This window comes from Chrysochloris asiatica, unplaced genomic scaffold (assembly GCF_000296735.1).
Source record: "Chrysochloris asiatica unplaced genomic scaffold, ChrAsi1.0 scaffold00069, whole genome shotgun sequence".
NCBI classification, from domain to species: domain Eukaryota; kingdom Metazoa; phylum Chordata; class Mammalia; order Afrosoricida; family Chrysochloridae; genus Chrysochloris; species Chrysochloris asiatica.
In genome coordinates this window covers 1,426,012-1,445,592 of record NW_006408587.1, presented here as the reverse complement: position 1 = coordinate 1,445,592, position 19,581 = coordinate 1,426,012, and the positions used below count along the sequence as shown (strand labels likewise).

Below are 19,581 nucleotides of genomic sequence, written 5' to 3'. Positions count from 1 at the left end.
TCAGACATCAGCAATGATATCCCTCATTCCACAGCCTCTTAGGAATCTGGCTTGACCTCTGTAAGTTCTCTGTCAATGTATGCTTGCAGCCGTTTCTGTATTACCTTTAGTAAAACTTTACTTGCATGGGATATTGAAGAGATTGTCCGATGATTTCCGCATTCCATTGGGTCACCTCTCTTTGGAATGGGCACAAATACAGATCTCTTCTGATCAGTTGGCCAGATAACTGCCCTGACAGAGATGAGTGAGTGCCTCCTGTGCCACCTCACTTTGTTGAAAGATTTCAATTTTTATTTCATATTTCATCAATTCCTTGTGCCGTGTTCTTTGTCAATTCCTTCAATGCACCTTGGACTTCCTCCCTCAGTATCACTGGCTTTTGATCATATGCTACCTCTTGAAATGGCTGAACATTAATCATTTCCTTTTGGTATAGTGCCTCTATGCACTCCTTCCATTTTCTTTTGATGTTTTCTGCATCATTAAATAATCTGCCCAGAGAAACTTTCAATAACGAAAGTCAAGGCTTGAATTTTTTCTTCAGTTTCCCCAGTTTGAGAAATGCGTGTTCTTCCTTTTTGGTTTTCTGATTCCAGATCTTTGCATACTTTGTTGTAATATTTGGCTTTATCTTCTCGAACTGATCTTTGAAATTTTCTGTTCGGCTCTTGGACCTCCTCATTTCTTCCACTTGCTTTAGCATCTTTATGTTGGAGAACAAGTTTCAGTGTCTCTTCTGACGTCCATTTTGATCTTTTCCTTCTTTCCTGTTTCTTAATGACTTTTTGCTTTCTTCCTGTTTGATGTTCTTGATGTCATCCCACAATTCTTCTGGTCTTCAGGCTTTAGAGTTTAATGTTCAAATCTGTTCTTCAGATGATCTCTAAATTCAGGTGGGATATATTCAAGGTCATATTTTGGCTCTCGTGGACTTGTTTTCATTTTCTTCAGCTTGTTTGAATTTGCATATAAACAATTGATGGTCTGTTCCACAGTCTGCCCCTGGCCTTGTTTTGACTGACGATATGGAACTTTTCTATAATCTCTTTCCACAGATGTAGTCAATTTTATTTCTATGTATTCTACCTGGTGAGGTCCATGTGTGTAGTCATCTCTTATGCTGTCTAAAGAAGGTATTTGAAATGAACAAATCTTTTAATTTTGCAGAATTCTATCATATGTTCTCCAGCATCATTTCTATCACCAAGGCCATATTTTCCAACTACTGATTCTTCCTCTTTGCTCCCAACCTTTGCATTCCAATCACCAGTAATGATCAATACATCTTTATTGTATGTTTGAGCAATTTCAGATTGAAGAAGTTGATAGAATTCTTCTATTTCATCCTCACTGTCTTTAATGGTTGGTGCATAAATTTGAATAATAGTGATATTAACTGGACTTCCCTGTAGGTACATGGATATTATACTATCACAGACAGCATTGTACCTCATGACTGATCTGGATATGTGCTTTTTGACAATGAATGCAACACCATTCCTCTTCAATTTGTCATTCCCGGCATACTAAACCATGGGGTTGGCAGATTCAAAATGGGCAATACTAGTCCATTTCCGCTCACTAATGCCTGAGATATTGGTGTTTATGCATTCCATTTCATTTTTAACAACTTCCAATTTTCCCAGATTCATAATTCGTACATTTCATGTTCCAATTTTCAGTGGACGTTTACAGCTGTTTCTCTTCATTCTGAGTTGTGCCTCATCAGCAAAGGAAGGTCCTGTGGGCTTTACTCCATTCGCGTCATCAAGGTCAACTCTACTCTGAGGAAGTAGCTCTTCCCTAGTTACATTTTGAGTGCCTTCCAACCTGAGGGGCTCATTTCCTGGCACTATATCTGACAGTGTTTCTCTGCTATTCATAAGTTTTTAGTGACTAAATATTCAGAAGTAATTCGTCATTCCTTCTTCCTAGTCTGTCTTTGTCTGGAAGCTCATCTGAAACCTGTCCACCATGGGTGACCCTGCTGGTATTTAAAATACCAGCAGCATAGCTTTCAGAATCGCAGCAACTCACAAGCCACCACAGTACAACAAACTGACAGATGAGTGGTGGATTTAAGAAGCAGATATATCAATAAATGTAAAAAATGTTAATAAAATTCAGTCTTCACTGATTGAGTAAAAGCTCTTAGCAAACTAGAAAAGAAGAAAGTGTCTTTAACTCAACAAAGAAAATGCTTATAACATTTCACCATTGAAAATAATATAGGCAACTCCTTGCTAGATGGTGGACTAGGGAGATGTACTACATGGACCCTCTAAAAAAAAGACTTGTTGTTGTTGTTGTTAGGTGCCACTGAGTCGACATTGATTCATAGTGACCCTATGCACAACAGAATGAAACACTGCCTAATCCTGGGCCAACCTCTTTACTGTTGCCTTGCTTGAGTCTATCGATACTGCCACTTGGCCAAACCATCTCATTGGTGTCTTCCTCTTTTTCTCTGACCCTCCACCTTATCAAACATGATATCCTTCTCCGGCGACTGGTCCCTCCTGACAATATGTCTGAAGTATGAGACACAAAGTTTGGCCATCCTGGCCTCCAAGGATCACTCTGGCTGCACTTCTTCCAAAACGGATCTATTGGTTCTTTTGGCAGCCCATGGCAATTTCAATATTCTCCCAAAGTCCAAATGAAACAGACACAGATGAAAATTCTGGAAATCTGATCTTCAGAGATAAGGCTAGAGAAGTGGATTGAATGCTTGCTGGGAGGAGAAACTGAGCAGAGATGGTGAGAGAGGGAGACTGATACGTGAATGGCAGGTCCAACGTGTCATCACCATCTTGAACTTTGTAGCAACCTTTGGTGGTCTGGCAGAGGAGATTCAGACAGGCCACAGGAAAGGTGGGTTTCGTTCTTTTTCCTCACACTACACTGCTGATTCCCGTAAAGATTTACACCCTCGGAAACCCTGTACAGGGTCGCTATGGGTCGGAACCGACTCGAAGGCACTTAACAACAACAACAACAACACTGCTGATTAGAGGCGTGGCCAACTCAGCTGTGCCTCTTTGGTGTGCGACTTTGGTGTCTGGATTCAGGTGAACTTGGTTCCAGACCTACAGAATCCGCAGAACTACCAGACCAGCATTTAACCAATCACCCTAATCCTAACTGCCCTATAATCATTACAGACACTGAAACCATCTCCATCAAGGGCCTCCAGGAACTACTTCTGGATTGAGTGCCCTAAACATAGATAACAGAGAGGATGACAGGGATTCCAACTATAGCAAGGAACTCTGTTGTCACAACTCTCCCACACTCACCTTATGAACTCCCTGGCTTGCAGGAGCAACCTCCCCCCACCCCCCCCCACACCCCCAACATCCGGCTCCCAATAGTTTTTTCTACTCCACATCCAACAGTGGCACTGTTTTCTTGTTTTTGTTTTGGGGTTTGGATTTTTCCTTTTGTTATTTCCACTTTTGATCTTTCTTTACTATTTCCGACTCTTTTTTGCTTTTTATCTTCCCTCTCCCTGGTTTTTCTAAATGCTTTTTAATGTCTTCAATTTTCTCTCATTCTTCTCCTCTACAGTTCCATTTCCCTATCTCTCTTTTGTCTTTATACTTACATTCTTTTTCTCTAGGTGCTACCTCTTTTAATTTACTTTTTCTCTTTATTATTTCCTCTTTTCATTGTTGGTTCCTTGTTTGTGTATTCTATTTTGCCTTTTTACTGTTGTATGTGGGGGCGGGGGAAGGAGGGTTTGCTCTTTCCCACCCAAAACAGCAATGGTGCCCATACAGCTCAGCCTCAACAGAAGTTTTTGCAGTATTACCCACTGGGCAAAAGCCAATACCAGTTTCTATATTATCTGCTGAATGATCAACAGCAGCCAACACTAGCCAAACCCACTTTAAACTGAGATGCATGAACAGTCAATGAAAATGGTATACATACTTTCATTCTCTAACTATACCCACAGGAGACAGTTGGAGATAGTGTGAGAACACATCAACATACCATCATAAATTAAATATAATTTACGTTTGTTTATTCTTTCTCCTCCTTTTCTTTTTATTCCCTAGAAAATGTTTCTGAGGAATAGAGGGTAATGAAACTAACTGAAAAAGAATTCAAAAGAATTATATTTAGGTACCTTCAAAGGATTGACAGAAAAATTGAAGAGAGCAAGATGAACACAGACAAAATTTTAGAAGAATTCAGGAAACCACTACAAGAACAAACAAACAAAACAAATGCAGTTTTTAAACAATACAAAACCTTCAACTCGAAATTCAGAAGATTTATATTAATTTTTCAGAAATGGACAATACATTGAAAAATAAACGCACATATTTGGAGCAAATGAAATCTGAATTAGTGAGCTTGAAGATAAATCTCTCAATTAGTATGCTAGAAGAACAACAAGAAAAAAGAATGGAAAAATTCCAAGAAAGCCTAAGAGTTAAGTGGGACATGATGAAAAGGAACAACTTATGGGTGATTGGAATTCCAAAACATGGATAACAAAAAGCATAGAAAAAATGTTGAAGAGTTGTTGGAAGAAAACTTCCCTAATATCATGAAAATGAGAATATAAGCATACAAGAAGCTGAATTAACCCCAAACAGTATAGAACCCAAAATAAAATCATGAAGACCTATTATAATCAACTTCCCAAAACCAAAGACAAGAAAAGAATCCTGAGAACAGTTCAGGAAAAACAAAAAGTTTCCTACAAAGGAGAACCAATAAGACTAAACTCTGCTTTTAGAAACCATGATAGCAAGAAGGCAAAGGAATAACATACACAAAACTTTGGAAGAAAAAAATTGCTAACCAAGAACCATATACCAATCAAAGCTGTCAAGTATGATGGTGAAATTTGGACATTTCCTGACAAACAGAAATTAAAGGATTTTTTTAACGACCAGAACAATTTACAAAAAAAATTATTATAGGTGCTCTTTGGGCTGAGAACCAACAACAGTGGACAACAACTTGAGATTACCATACATCACAACATCACCCAGGACTCAATCCAGATATAGAAGTCTCCAAAGTAAACAATTCTATAAGATTGAAGATAGGGAACCAGAGATATCAATGTATAATGAAGTCAACTACAAAGCAAAAAAAGGGAATAGTGTAGATAGAGAACTTCCAAATGGCAAGGAAGTCAAATAGATTTCAAGATAAAACAAGGACAATTTTAAATAAATTACAGGGTAACCTCACAGAAAATTAATACACCTACACATGCAGAAGATAAGGCTTTCTGCTACTGTAAAGATTTACAGCCTCGGAAACCCTGTAACAGGGTCGCTATGAGTCGGAACTGACTCCACGTCACACCACCACCACCACACATCAAAATAAAGAAAGAGGAAAATCAGAAAGATTTAGTAAACATTAACATAACAGAAATGAAAAAGAAAACCCACAATCAAAATTAATTCAGTACAGAAAACTTCTGTGGAACAAAGAAAATAACAGCACCAAAAAACACACACAGCAAAATGACAGCAACCAATTCGTACCTATCAATCATTACACTGAATGTAAATGGGTTATATGCACTAGTCAAGAGACAGAGAGAGCAGAATGGATAAGAAAACAGTATCCTTCAATATGCTGTCTATAAGTGACACATTAAAAAGATGGAGACAGCCTAAATGCCATCAACATAAGAATGGTCAAACAAACTTTAGAACATACACACAGTGGAATTCTATGCAATGTTGAAGAATAACAATGAATCTGCAAAACAACTCACAACATGGATGAACATGGAGGACATTACATTGAGTGAAACTAGTCAATTACAAAGAGCAAAGATTGTATGAGATCAATGTTGTAAAAAGTTAAGGAAAGGTTTTCTTGATAAAAGAAACAATCTATGGCAACTGGACAACATAAAATGTGAAGGAGGTTAGCAGAGGAAAAATGAAGGTAGTGGGAGACAGGGAAGAATGCAATATAGTTAAAGTGAATAGAGGTAAATATTGTTAACTGTTGGTGCATGGAGGGGATTGCAATCATTGTAAATGAAGCAAAATACATGGCTTGTTGAATGTAAAACTGATGGTCTGAAGCAGGAAAAATAAAAAACAAAAATGGCAGTCTGATTGGTTACTACAAGAACAAGCAAGTTGTTCCCCAGGGAGCCATCAAAGCAAGAAATCAAGTCCCTTCAGGACAACCCCTCCTCCAAGACTGAAACTCAAAAGCAACACGCAAGCAGGCACGTAAGCTTGCTGGCAACCACCTTGTTCTACACTGGAAGTGGGGGAAAGGCAGCAATGAAGATATGGGTTGAGTTTGACTCCCACTGACCTGGAGATGAGAGAGAGAGAAGAGGAAGGGCTGGCTGGTCCGAAGTGTGATGAGACCTGAGGACTCCTAAGCCCATGGACAAGGGCCTAGTCACAGAGGGCTAGAGCCAAGAGTGAAGCATCCAGCTGATATGAAGTAAGGGGAGATGCACATAAATGCCCAACCTTGCAGACAGTACCCATTTGACCTAGCTTTGATGACTTGATGATCAGAACACGACTAGAGAAAAATAAAAGAAATGTAATAAAGAAAACAAGTATAAATTGCTATAATTTGATGAGTCTGACTTATACTTACGGATGTGGTGGTGGTGGTGGTTATGTGCCGTGGAGTCGGTTCCAACTCATAGCAACCCTGCACAGGGCTTCTGAGGCTATAAATCTTTACGGGAGCAGAAAGCCTCATCTTTCTCCAGCGGAACAGCTGGTAGTTTTGAACTGCTGACCTTAAGGTTCACAGCCTGATTTGTAATCACTAAACTACCAGAGCTCCTTTGTAGTAGCTCAAAATACCAACTGAGAGGGAAGGAATCTTCACATCAAGGATCAAACATATCCCCTCTATAAATAGAGTTGACAGGGATGGGCAACTTAGATGTTGCCTACATAAAATGGGGGCGTGGGAGACTATAAACCAGGTACAAAGTAGCTGGTTTCAAGAGGGAGTTTAGTTTCAGAGTGTAGGGGGAAGGTCAAATCCCCACCGAATGATTTTCATCTTGTCTACACAGGGTTGGTGAAAGGATGGGGATAAGATTCTTATGATTCAATAGTGAGTTACTGTTATTATGACTAATTGTGATAGTCACAACTGTAAAGGTAGAAGTTTTGTAACATAAAAGGGATAGTAGTTAATCTTACATTCCAGGAACAGAGAACCCTAGAACCATCAAGGGAGAAGAGTATGAGTGGTATGTTGGACCCTATCCAGAGAAGCAGTGACACCAGAGATGGAGGCAGAGATGATGACAGGAAGAGACAGCAGTTGAGGACTCTAGACTCATGGAAAGAAAATGGCTGTGTGCTGGAAGCCAGGAGACAGGCTTACAGAATGTGCCCTTTGGTTGTTTAAATGATTATATATTCCTGAGTGTTTTTTGTGCACATCAAAACAAATCAAAACACAAAAAACCAGGGAATATAAGCAAATAATGTTGAATGATGATGCACAGACGGGATTGTAATCATTGCAATAAAACGAAATATGATATGATGAGTACAAAACCGATGTTTTCCCATGTAAACTATCACTCAATTCACAATACAAGCTTTTTAAAAAACAACTGATTGTTTTCTCTGTAAACTTACACTCAATTCACAATAAAAGTGTTTTAAAAAAGAAAATGATGTAAACATCTAAAAAATAACGCAAACTCTTTTAATGGTAAAGCGTTAGACATATTTTCTCTATTGTATGAAAGACAAGAATGGTAACTATCATGGCTTCTATTGAACAATATATTGGGAGCCTTAGACAGCATTCTAAGACAATAAAAGAATTAAATTTTTGTAAAAGAAGAATTATCAGAATTAATTACTGTATTTTTGTGCAAATAGCATGTGCTTTCTATGTATGTTTATCAACTGCTTGCTTCCCCCAGGAGGTATTTTCTTAAGTGTAACTATACCAATTTTTTTTTTTACATATTGCTGCAAAAAAAATTAGAATAGCACATTTACAAAATACCTCACAAGAGGAGGGAGTAGTTAGCAAAAACAAACAAACAAACAAACAATAGAAGGCACATGTTATTTGCATAATAATACTGTCCTTGAGTTTAGAAAGGTGGGTGGATAAAATAGCAATATAAAAATCAGTCGTCTTTTCTAACACAAGCAACAAACAGAAAACTTGATTAATAAATATATTAATAATGGTAACTAAAATAAAGTCCTCCTTAGAATGAATCAAATAAAAATATGTATCTTGTTTCTGAAGAAAAATTTTAAACTTTATTTAAAGACACTAATAAGAGCTCAATAAGTGAGTAATAGGAGATTCAGAAAATGAGAGCAGGGGAAAAATGAGTGAAGGAATAAATCAAAGAAATAACTCAAGAAAATGTTTCAAAAATTGAAGTGCACAAGGATCTAGATCAAAAGGGTACATTGCATGCTCAACCTAGAAGAAGAACATAGGCCCCAACAATTCACACTACTGTGAAATTTCAGAAGACTGGAAGAAAAATAATTGTAGACGTTTACAGTGTGTAAAGAACATGTAAAAGTACTTAGAAGTCAGAATGGCATTAGACTTCTCAACAATAATACTTGACATTAAAATAACATGGAGTAAAGTCTTAAAATTCTGAGAAAAAAAATAATTTCCAACCTAAATTTCTAAGACTATCAAAACTATCAATTAAATGTGAAACAGAATTAAGAGTTTTCAAACATGAAATTCAATTAAATAAAAAACTCACTGAAATGAAGATCTGTATTATTAGTAAAAAACATTTTATAACAATAGAAATAATAAATGCTTTACCTTGGTTCTGTGTTTGAAGTGTTAGACATTTTTCTAAATAGCTGACAGGTGTAAATGCTTCACTGTAATCTTCATAGTTATATAAACTGGCTTCCTCCATTTCAATTTGGGAATTTGGGTTTGAACTTGGAACAATTTCCTCAAATTCACAATTATTTAGGGTCTGCATCCTTGTAACTGTTTTCCTATAACATTATACATAACTGATTTTACGTATGTCCTTTTAAAAACATTTTTTATAAGAAATAGCATTTGTTTAACAAATTCCAACAGAAAAACATCACTGCAGAGTTGAAAGTAAAAATTACGCAAATTTATCAACATTTTTTAATATAAGTAGGTTCACATATATAAGATTCTGTAACTCGCTCTTGTCTGCTATCCAATGAAACATGAGCATATTTACATGTAAATCAATGTGAAGTCACATCATTTTTAATGGATGAACAGAATCCTATTGTATTGATAAATCATAATTTATTTGACCAGTTCCCTATTGCTAGAAATTTAAGTTTTATGTAGCTTTTTGCAACATGGACAACAATGCAAGGAGTATCTTTGTGCATTGATCTAATAGTTTTCTCAAAATATGTTCCTTAAAAATATAAAAGATGAGGTAAAGCGTATATTCCTATTGTGATGTCAACTTAATATCAATATCTGCACCTTTGGATCATATCTGGTCCTCCAGATCATTCTACTGACTTTTAAATTTCTTAAAGGAAGAAATGGTATATTGGGTTTCTGTGTACCTATAATCTGGATACATTTAACTGGTTATTTGTTTCTTTCAAGTAGGAATTTGAGATTAAAGACACATACTTCTCAAGGAAGTCCTCCACAAAGAGATTTGCTTTCCATTGATCCAAGACTGAGGTATCGGTCATTTCCTGAACTGGAATAGCTGAGACTAGAAAGTAGAATGGTAAATATAAGGCTCTAAAATTTTATTTCCACTTAATAAAAGCAAGCCATTCACCTTTTACATTATGGTGTTATCTTTATTTGTTCACAGATGTAATTTTTTTCTACAATGATTCCTAATTCCAAATATTTAAATGATCACCCTTAATTATTCTTTTTGAAGTCCTGGAGTGGGATAAAGCATTGGACTGCAAGGTCAGTTTGAACCTCAAAGTCGGTGGCTCAAGCTCACCAGTTGCTCCTAGGAAACCCTATACAGGGTCACTGTGAGTTGGAACTGACTTAACAACATTTAACAACAACAATTTCTTTTAAAAAGATCTAACAACAACAACAACAACATTAAGAATTGTGAAAGAACACAACCTTATGGCACACCTTTCCTAATTTTAAGATATTCAGGATTATATAAAGAAAAATGTGGCATCAGGATTGGAGGAAGACTCAATAACAAACTGCAATATGCAGATGATACAACCTTGCTTGTTGAAAATGAAGAGGACTTAAAATACTTACTGATGAAGATCAAAGACCATAGTCTTTGGTATGGATTGCATCTCAATGTAAAGAAAACAAAAATTCTCACCACTGGACCAATAAACAAAATTCTTATCAATGGACAAAAGATTCAAGTTGTCAAAGACTTCATTTTTCTTGGATCAGCCATCAACACTCATGGAAGCAGCAGTCAAGAAATCAAATGATATACTGCACTAGGCAAATCTGCTCCACAAGACTTTTTTAAAGTGTTGAAGAGCAAAGACATCAGCTTGAGGACTAAGGCATGCCTGACTCACCCATGGTATTTTCAATAACATTCATATATCTGCGAAAGTTGGACAGTGAGTAAGGAATATCGTAGAAGAATTGATGCATTTGAGTTATGGTGTTGAAGGAGAATATTGAAAGTACCCCATGGACTACCAAAAGAACCAACATATCTATGTTGGGAGAAGTACAGCCAGAGTGCTCCTTGGAAGCCAGGATGGCCAGACTTCATCTCTCACACTCAGACATATTATCAGGAGGGACCAGTCACTGGAGAGGGATATCATGTTTGGTAAGATGGAAGGTCAGAGAAAAAAAAGGAAGACCCCCAGTGAGATGGACTGGCAAAGTGGCAGCATCACTGGGCTCGAGCGTGGCAGCAATTGTGAGGTTAGCCCAGGACCAGGCAGTGTTATGCTTTGTTGTGCATAGGGTTGCTGTTAGTTGGTACTGATTTGATGGCACCTGACAACAACAACAACAACAATAACATTAAGAACAACAGTTTTACCCTTAGATGTAAGAATCAAGACATTATATGTAAAATAAGAATCAAGTCATTAGACGTAAAATTAGATTCTTCTACATTAAGAATGCATGTCCTACATAAAATACAGGATGCAGTATATAAATTATCCAAGGCAGTGATTTCAGCTTTTTATATATTGTCAGTTTTTAAAACATCTACATTTGTTTAAACTTCTATATTGCATTGTTTACTCTGTGTGAAGATAAATATCTTTCAGAAAACGACATTTTTAACTTTTCTATAAGCTAATTTTGATACATTTACCTACATACACATACCCTGTTCATCAGGAAAATAAGTCCTGCATTATAATTATTGACCTAAGAAAGAAGAAGCCACTTAATCTAATTTACACTTTTGACTGTTCTGTTTCTACAGTGGGAAGCCTTTTCAAATTTCTGGTTTTTAGGGAGCAGATCACTTGTTTTAAGAGATGTAACAGAAGAAAAGAAAATATGATCTTTATGAAGAATAAAATTGGTTCAGATCTAAAAATGGGATTTAGATGAAACACAAAAGGCTGTAACAGTAAGTTTGTTCAGTAGCTCGTATTACCAAAACCCAGATTTGAAAAAAGTACTCAGTGCAGTTTACTTGGGATTTATAAATGTCTAAATGTAGTGGGTTGTAATTTTTTATAATTCATTCAAATATATATAATGTAAAACTGGGCTACTGGCAAATATAAAGGGGTAGTCATTAGTTAGACCCTTCCAAGTGAACATCCAGAAACATCCTATATGTGCTTGTCCAGAATCCAGCAACTCAGCACATATATGAAGTTATTGTTTTGTTGTATTTACTTTCAACTGTAACATTTGGTATTTAAAATAATGTAAAGGGGTTCTAGTAGAAATATTGTCTACTAGTAGAGAGTCTTCCAGCAAGATGGCGAACTAGACAGATGCACCACATGAACCCTCTACAACAAAGGCATGAGAGACAAAATAAAAAAGACATGAAAATTCTGGCACCCTGAACACAGGAAGAAAGGTTAGAGAGGTGAATGCACTGATTTTTTGGGAGGAGAGACCAAGCAGGGATGGCGAGAGAGGGAGATTGGTGAACAGCTGGCCAGACATAGCTCAACCACCTTGTGAACAGTCTGTCAGTGTAGGAAGGCCTAGCAGATTCACGCAGGTGACAGAAAAGGTGTGATTTAATCTTTTTCCCCCCACACACTCTTGGTGACCAGAAGTGTGGCCAGCTCCTACTCTTTTCTACCCCTAGCACAGCCCCTGCTCTCTGGGAATTCAGAGTCACGTGGTTGGGAGCCTTGCAAGCGTGAGGCAGGGGCTGGTTGTGCCACTTTGGTGTACCACTTTGGTTCCTGGATTCAGGTGGGCTTAGTAACAGACCTACAAAAACCTGCAGACTACCAGACCAGCATTTAACCAGTCATGTTCTCTCCAGCTTCCTTGCAGTCCTGACACTGAAACCAGTTTCATCAAGGGTCCCCATAAGTACTTGAGGATTGAGTGTCCTGAACATAGATAACAAGACCAAAAGGAACTCCATCTAGGGCCAGGAACTCTGCTTTCATGTCTCTTCCACACCACCTCCTGAGCTCCTTGAAATGCAGGAGCCACCCAGAGATTTCTCTGCTCCAGGTCCAACAACTGCCTGTTTGCTTTTACAAATATGACTACCTCACAATGTCCCAGAGACAATAGACAATTTTAGCTCACACAAAGAAACAAGACAGAATGGCTCACGCTAATGATCAAGATGCAGAGCCAGAAGAAAAGGTAACAGAACTAACTGAAAAGAATTCAAAAGAACGACAATTAGGTACCTTCAAAGGATTGATACAGAGAGGCAGGTCTTGATGGTGGGCTAGGCAGAGAGGCCATGTAGATTCAGTGAAAGCATGGAAACCCAAAGAGAAACAGATTTGAAGAACTGTCCCAGAATTCTGAACTTCAGATAAAGTGATAAATTGGTGGTCTGAGTGCTTACCAGGAGGATTTGGAATAGGAACAAGAAAGGAGGTGACTTTTATTCTGGGTTGGCTGGTGTACACCACTGTCTTCATGAAAGGGAGTGTACAGAAATAGGAACAAGAGAGCACTCCCAGTGCAGACACCACCCAGCAATCTGCAGATGACACAATCCTGCTTTCTTGAAGCAAAGAGGATTTAAAATACTTAATGATGATGGTCAAAGACTACAGCCTTCAGTATGGATTGAATCTCATTGTAAAGAAAACAAAAATCCTCACAACTGGACCAATAAATAGTATCATGACAAATAGATTTAAGTTCTCAAATACTTCATTTCACTTGGATTCACAATCAACACTCATGCAAGCAGCAGTCAAGAAATCAAATGACACATTGCATTGGGCATATCTGCTGCACAAGACCTCTTTAAAGTGTTCAAGAACAAAGATGTCACTGTGAGGACTAAGGTGAGCCTGACCCAAACCATGGTATTTTCAAAAGTTTCATATACATTTGAAAGTTGAACAATGAATAATAAAGAGCATCAAAGAATTGATGCATTTGAGTTATGGTGTTGGTGAAGAATACTGACAATACCATGGACTGCTGGAAGAACATACCAATCTGTCTTAGAAGAAATACAGTCAGAATCTTCCTTAGACATGAGGATGACAAGGCTTTGTTTCACATACTTTGGGCATATTATCAAGAGGGACCAGTCCCTTGAGAAGCACATCATACTTGGAAATGTGAAGCATCAGCAAAAAAGAGGAAGGACCTCACAGAGATGGATTAATACACTGGCAGCAGCAATGGGCTTAAATGTAACAGATGTGAGGATGGCACAGAATTGGGCAGTGTCTTGTTCTGTTGTGCACATGGTCCCTATGAATTGGAACCAACTCAATCACACCTACCAACAATAAAAATATGGTCTATTTTAATGAATGTTTCATGTAGGCTTGAAAAGAATGTGGATTATGCTGTTTTGGGGTGGTGTGTTCTCTTTTAGTTAGCGGAGAAAACTGTCCAAGTATTCTAAAATTTTAATGATTTATTATCCAGGGTTATCAATTATTGAGAGTGTGATATTGAAATTTTCAGCTTAAAATGCTGAATTGTGTATTTCTTCTTTCAATTCTGTTTAGTTTCATTTTTTTTTTTTAGTGGGTTTGATGCTCTTTTATCAGGTGCATATGTTGGTATAAATGTCATGTCTTCCTAATGTATTGACACTTTCATCATAGGAAATCTTTGTATTTAATAAGTATTTTTTGTCTTAAAGTCTAAAATATAAAAGAATTGATAGAAAGATCATCTGTCTCTATCAGACCAGTAACTGTTGTAGTGCTCTGGGGCTCTGTCCTAGGCACTCTGGTCTATGCTCTCTACTTATGTTCTTGTCAACTTCATCCAGTTTCATGATTTTATGTTCAATTTATATGTTACTTCAATATAAACTCCAATCTGCCTCCTTAACATTTCTATTTAGATGCGTAGGAAGCATTTTAAACCGGTCAAAGCAGAACTATTAAGTCCTACCACATCTTTTCTCCATAAGGTTTTCTCTATTTGGGGAAATGGCAATGCCTTCTACCAGTTGTTCAGTTCAAAAACCTAGGAAACGTTCTTTATTCCCCATACCATTTTGTTTTTTAACCCTTGCACTGTTAGCTGGATTTCTAAAATAATCCCAATTTTAACTACTTCTCACACAGCCATTACTATATATGAGCCTACTCTAAGTCACTATCATCTTTTATCTAAACCTCACCAGCTGCTCCTTGGAAGCCCTATACAGGGTTACTATGGGTTAGAACTGACTCAACAGCACTTAACAACAACAACAACAAATTCATCTAGTAGTCTAGATTCTAGATGGTTGTAATAGTTTCTTCATTGATCTACTTATCTCTACTCTTTCCTCCCAGTTTCCACTGCTTTCATTGTCGTTCATCACAGAATGATCGCTCTAAAACACAAATCACATTATATTATACTCTTTTTTTATTATTATTTTTTATATTATACTCTTGCTTTAAATCATCTAATGACTACCCTCTCAGCCACAATAAAAGTTTATACATAAATATTCATACCACAGTTTACAAATCCTTATACAATTCAGCAACTGCTTACTTCACAGATCTCCCTTTTTTCATTACCCTCCAATCAGAATGGCCCAATTTTCATATCATCACACAAATCAAGTTCATTTTTGAGTCAGGAAGCCTGGATCTACTTGAAGGGCTTTTCCCTCCCCCTGTCGTCCCTTTCTTTTTCTGATTACTATCTTTTCATCTTTAGGGTCTGAACTTGAATGCCAACTGGAATCATTTAGGTGGCACTTAACAACAACATACAATTATCAATGCAAGATATTAGCTTATATATTCAATGGTTTTATTGTTAACTCCCCGCTTACTAATATAAAGACTATGATAAAAGAGATGATTTCTATGACTAATTAGCAACTGTGTCCTTAGCACCTATATTAGTACCTGGTACATGTTGTTAGGTGCTGTCAAGTTGATTTCAACTCATAGGAACTTTATGCACAACAGAATAAAACACAGCCCAGTCCTGTGACATCCCCACAATTGTTATTACACTTGAGCTCATTGTGTCAATCCATCTCCCTGGCGAGCTTCCTCTTTTTTGCTGACCCTCCACTTTACCAAACATAATGTGATTCTCTAGGGACTGGTCTCTCCTGACAACATGGCCAAAGTATGAGAGAAAAAGTTTTACCATTCTGGCTTCTAAGGAGTATTCTGGCTGTACTTCATCCCACATAGATTTGTTTGTTCTTCTAGCAGTCCATCGTACTTTAATATTCTTCTCTAACACCATAACTCAAATGCATCAATTCTTCTACAGTCTTCCTTATACTAATATTAACTGACTTGACTCCTCTAAGGAGGCTCCCTCTTTCCTATGCCCATGACTTAATAAAAGTGAAAATTAATATTTTATACATATACATTTAAAAATAATTTTAAATTTACTCTGGTAGCATAGTGGTTACAAATTGGGCTGCAAACTGCAATGGCAGCAGTTCGAAACTACCAGTTGTTCCGCGGGAGAAAGATGAGGCTTTCTGCTCCTGTAAAGATTTACAGCCTTGGAAACCCTGTATAGGGTCACTATGAGTCGGAACCGACTCCATGGCACATAACAACAACAATAACAACATCACTACAGTTTAAATACAGTCTTGGCAAGATCCTATTATAAAGCAATAAATATTTTAAGACTTCATCATATATGTATATTTTATTTGGAAATCTACTCTTTTGTAAAAGTTTTTCCATTACTTTTTCTACTAATAAATATTAACTTGTAAAATAAATTCTGATATGAATGAATATAAATAAATTTCATGAGGAAAACACTGTATTAGCAATTTATCAAGCTAATCTATTTTAAAAAATTAAACTTGTTATTGTGAACCGAGTGAAGGTTTACAGAGTATCAGTTCTATAATCAACAAATCATATATTTCATTTCATTTTACTGATTGCAATCCCCTCAGTGCTACATCACTTATTCCACTTTGTCCCTGTGATTCTTGTTACCATTCCTCCTTCTTTCCCAATCCTTCTGAATTTTGTTCTTGGGTAACTGTTGCCCTTTTGATCTCTAATAGTTGACCATCCTATAGTGTACAAACCTCACTAATGTTGTTGTTCCCCTATCAACTGCTTGGATGAAAATTGAGTCACTAGGATAAGTTCAGTTCCAGACCTGAAGGGTGACCAAGGGCCAAAGTCTCAGGGTTCCTCTGACCAGTAAGCCTGCTCTTTTAAAAAAATACATATACACACACACACATATATATATGTTGTTGTTATTAAGTGCCGTTGAGTTGGTTCCAACCCATAACAACCCTGTATAGGGTTTCTGAGGAGTGACTGGTGAGCTTGAACCACCAACCTTGCAATATATAGTATATTACATATATATAATATTAAAGTTTTGTTACAATGAAATGATTTTTAAAATAGATTTTTTTGAGGAATGAAAAACAAATATACCTCTCGTCCATGGCTTCTGAAATCTATCATTGGCAACTCCTTCATAATTTTCATCTTGATAAAAACATGAAGGGATTTGAAGCAACAAAGCATCTCTGGAAAGCCTCTTTCTAACTATATTCTGTGTCCAAAAAAAATTAAATTATTTTGTCATACATATTTATGGATTAATATTCAGACTAGTAAAATTTTATATTCTTTCAAACTTATATGAATTTTTTCTTTAAAACTAATATGGGAGGGGAGAGTAGGGGGTGGGTTTATAGGGTATATATACCCTTTGGTCGGTTGATGATGTATGGAGGGGATTGGACCCATGGCAATGAGACGATATACGATGGAATGAATGTAAAACTAAAGTTCTCTCATGTAAAATATCATATAATTCACAATAAAACATGAAAAAAAAACTGCTATAAGCTTATTGTAAATTATCAAATAACATAGAATCAAATAACTAAGTCAAGGTATGATCCCAAGTAACTAATCCCCCAGAGATAATCAGTAAAATTGTTTCTTTCTTAATTTTTAGTTATAATAAAAGTTAAGTGTTTGACATATTTTCAACAGATTTTTTTCTAGGTTAAGTTAAAATATCTATTGTGTGAGTGTGTTCATGTGTGTATGTGTGAGACTGACAGAAAATGAGATCTCATTTATATGTATATCATTTAATAATGTGCTTTTTTCAGTTGATAGTATAGTGTGGCTACCTTAATTTTTGCTTTCTATATCTTTGCATCCTTAGCAAATAGGCAGTAAAACAAAAATACTCTACCTCATATAAATAATCTATTGCATGGTATTTGATTGGAGAAAACATAGCTTCTTTCTTTGAAAGCAGTATAAACTTCAACAACTAGAAATATAAAAATGAAAATGACATATAGGTATAATAACACATCCATAAGCATAAAACCTCCCTCAATCACAAAGTTTTGGTTTATTCTTGAAAAAAAAAAAAAAAGATTCTGAATGATTAACTATAAAATAACATTCTTTATCATTTTAAAGTTAATATGAAAATAATATACCGTAATATAAAAACTGTTCATACATTTTCTCATTTTGCTTAATCCATACATGCAATTGTAGGTTGAAATATATGGCAGGAGTTATTAAGACTGGTAGAGTAGTTTTCTCAGGATAACCATGTTCCTTAGGTGGTTTTAAAATTGCATAGCCAATGGCAAAACTCTGCTGAAACAGTGGAGTAGAGTACAATTATAAATAAGAGAGAGGAAACAAATTTTGGAAATTGTTTCCTCTCTCTTATTTATAATTATAAAAGGCTGAAGTTAGAATTCCCTAAGAGCTAGCTTATTTGGAATAAAGCAACTATGATACAGTACTCCTAGGTCAATTATTGGTAAATTCATCTAAGGAAGCAGTAAGTAAAATTTACACTGCTGAATTAATCTGGGATGTTTCTAATTTATGTGAGAACCACAGGAATTACAGTTTAGAAAAGTTACTTTATATTTTACATATATTTATATCAGATGTAGTATTTTAATGAAACATTTAAAACACTACATTGGGAATTCAGACGTAAGGTAGAAGTTTGTATAGTTTTTAATTTTTAGTCAATCCAATACACATTTTAACCCATAGGGTCTTGCCTTAGTTTCATTTTATTATTTTACATTTACTTGAAGTTTACCTATTTCTTTAATGTGACATTGGACCAAAAAACCTGATGATCCTGTCTATATGAATAGGCTATGAATTTATTCCTATATTTAATTATCTTCAAGTTAGCATTGTTAGCTAGTCAACTTCTAGCTTAACTTAATTTAAAAAACTAACAGTAAATTTCGTAAATAACTCAGAAAACAATTATTTTATTAACGGCTCAGAAGACTTAGTAAATTTTCCAATTAAAATAAACCCTACAGTATTCTGGATTATTTTAATATTGTTAGATTCTGTGGCACCAACAAATATGCAGAATATATTGTGCCACCCTCTTTCACTTTTACTTCTTGTTGTTGTTAAGTGCCATCGAGTAGATTCTGACTCAGAGTGACCCTGTACAGGGTTTCTGAGAAGCAGATAGTGGGTTTGAACTGCAGACCTTGTGGTTTGCAGTCCAGAACTAATCCTACAGTGGTACATAAGAAGTTCCACTTTTACTTAATGCCAAAACAGCATTTTCTCACTGGTAATTATTGCTTCTGTTATTAGTTACTATCAACTTCAATCATGATGACCTTAGGTACAACAAAAGGAGATGTTGCCTAGTCCTATACTATCTTCATGATCTTTAGTTATGTTCAAATCTATTGTTGTGACTGAGTAGTACTTTCTAACCTACAGGGCTCATCTTCCACATTACAATAAACACTATTCTATTTAAATTATGCACTATTCATTGACTAACTTTTGAAAGGTCTTACTTCCTAGTCTGTCTTAATCTGGAACCTCCACTGAAACCTATTTACAATGGGTTACCTTACTGGTATTTGAAATACTGGCAGCATAGCTTCTTGCATCACAGCAACACAAAATCACTATCATATGACAAACTGACAGACAGGTAGTGGGTGGTACTGGTGATTCCATCTCTGAGGAG

At 36.2% G+C, this 19,581-nt stretch overlaps 1 protein-coding gene across 1 annotated transcript in view; it reads right to left on the bottom strand.

Annotated features, from left to right (window-relative positions):
* LOC102825748 (chromosome unknown open reading frame, human C9orf84) overlaps positions 1–17,829 on the bottom strand; it is a 152,287-nt gene extending 134,458 nt beyond the window's left edge. The window contains 4 exon segments of the mRNA XM_006864729.1: positions 8,806–8,990; positions 9,628–9,715; positions 17,007–17,127; positions 17,785–17,829. Coding sequence (XP_006864791.1) covers positions 8,806–8,990; positions 9,628–9,715; positions 17,007–17,127; positions 17,785–17,829 — 439 coding nt within the window.
* Positions 17,830–19,581: the final 1,752 nt, after the last annotated feature.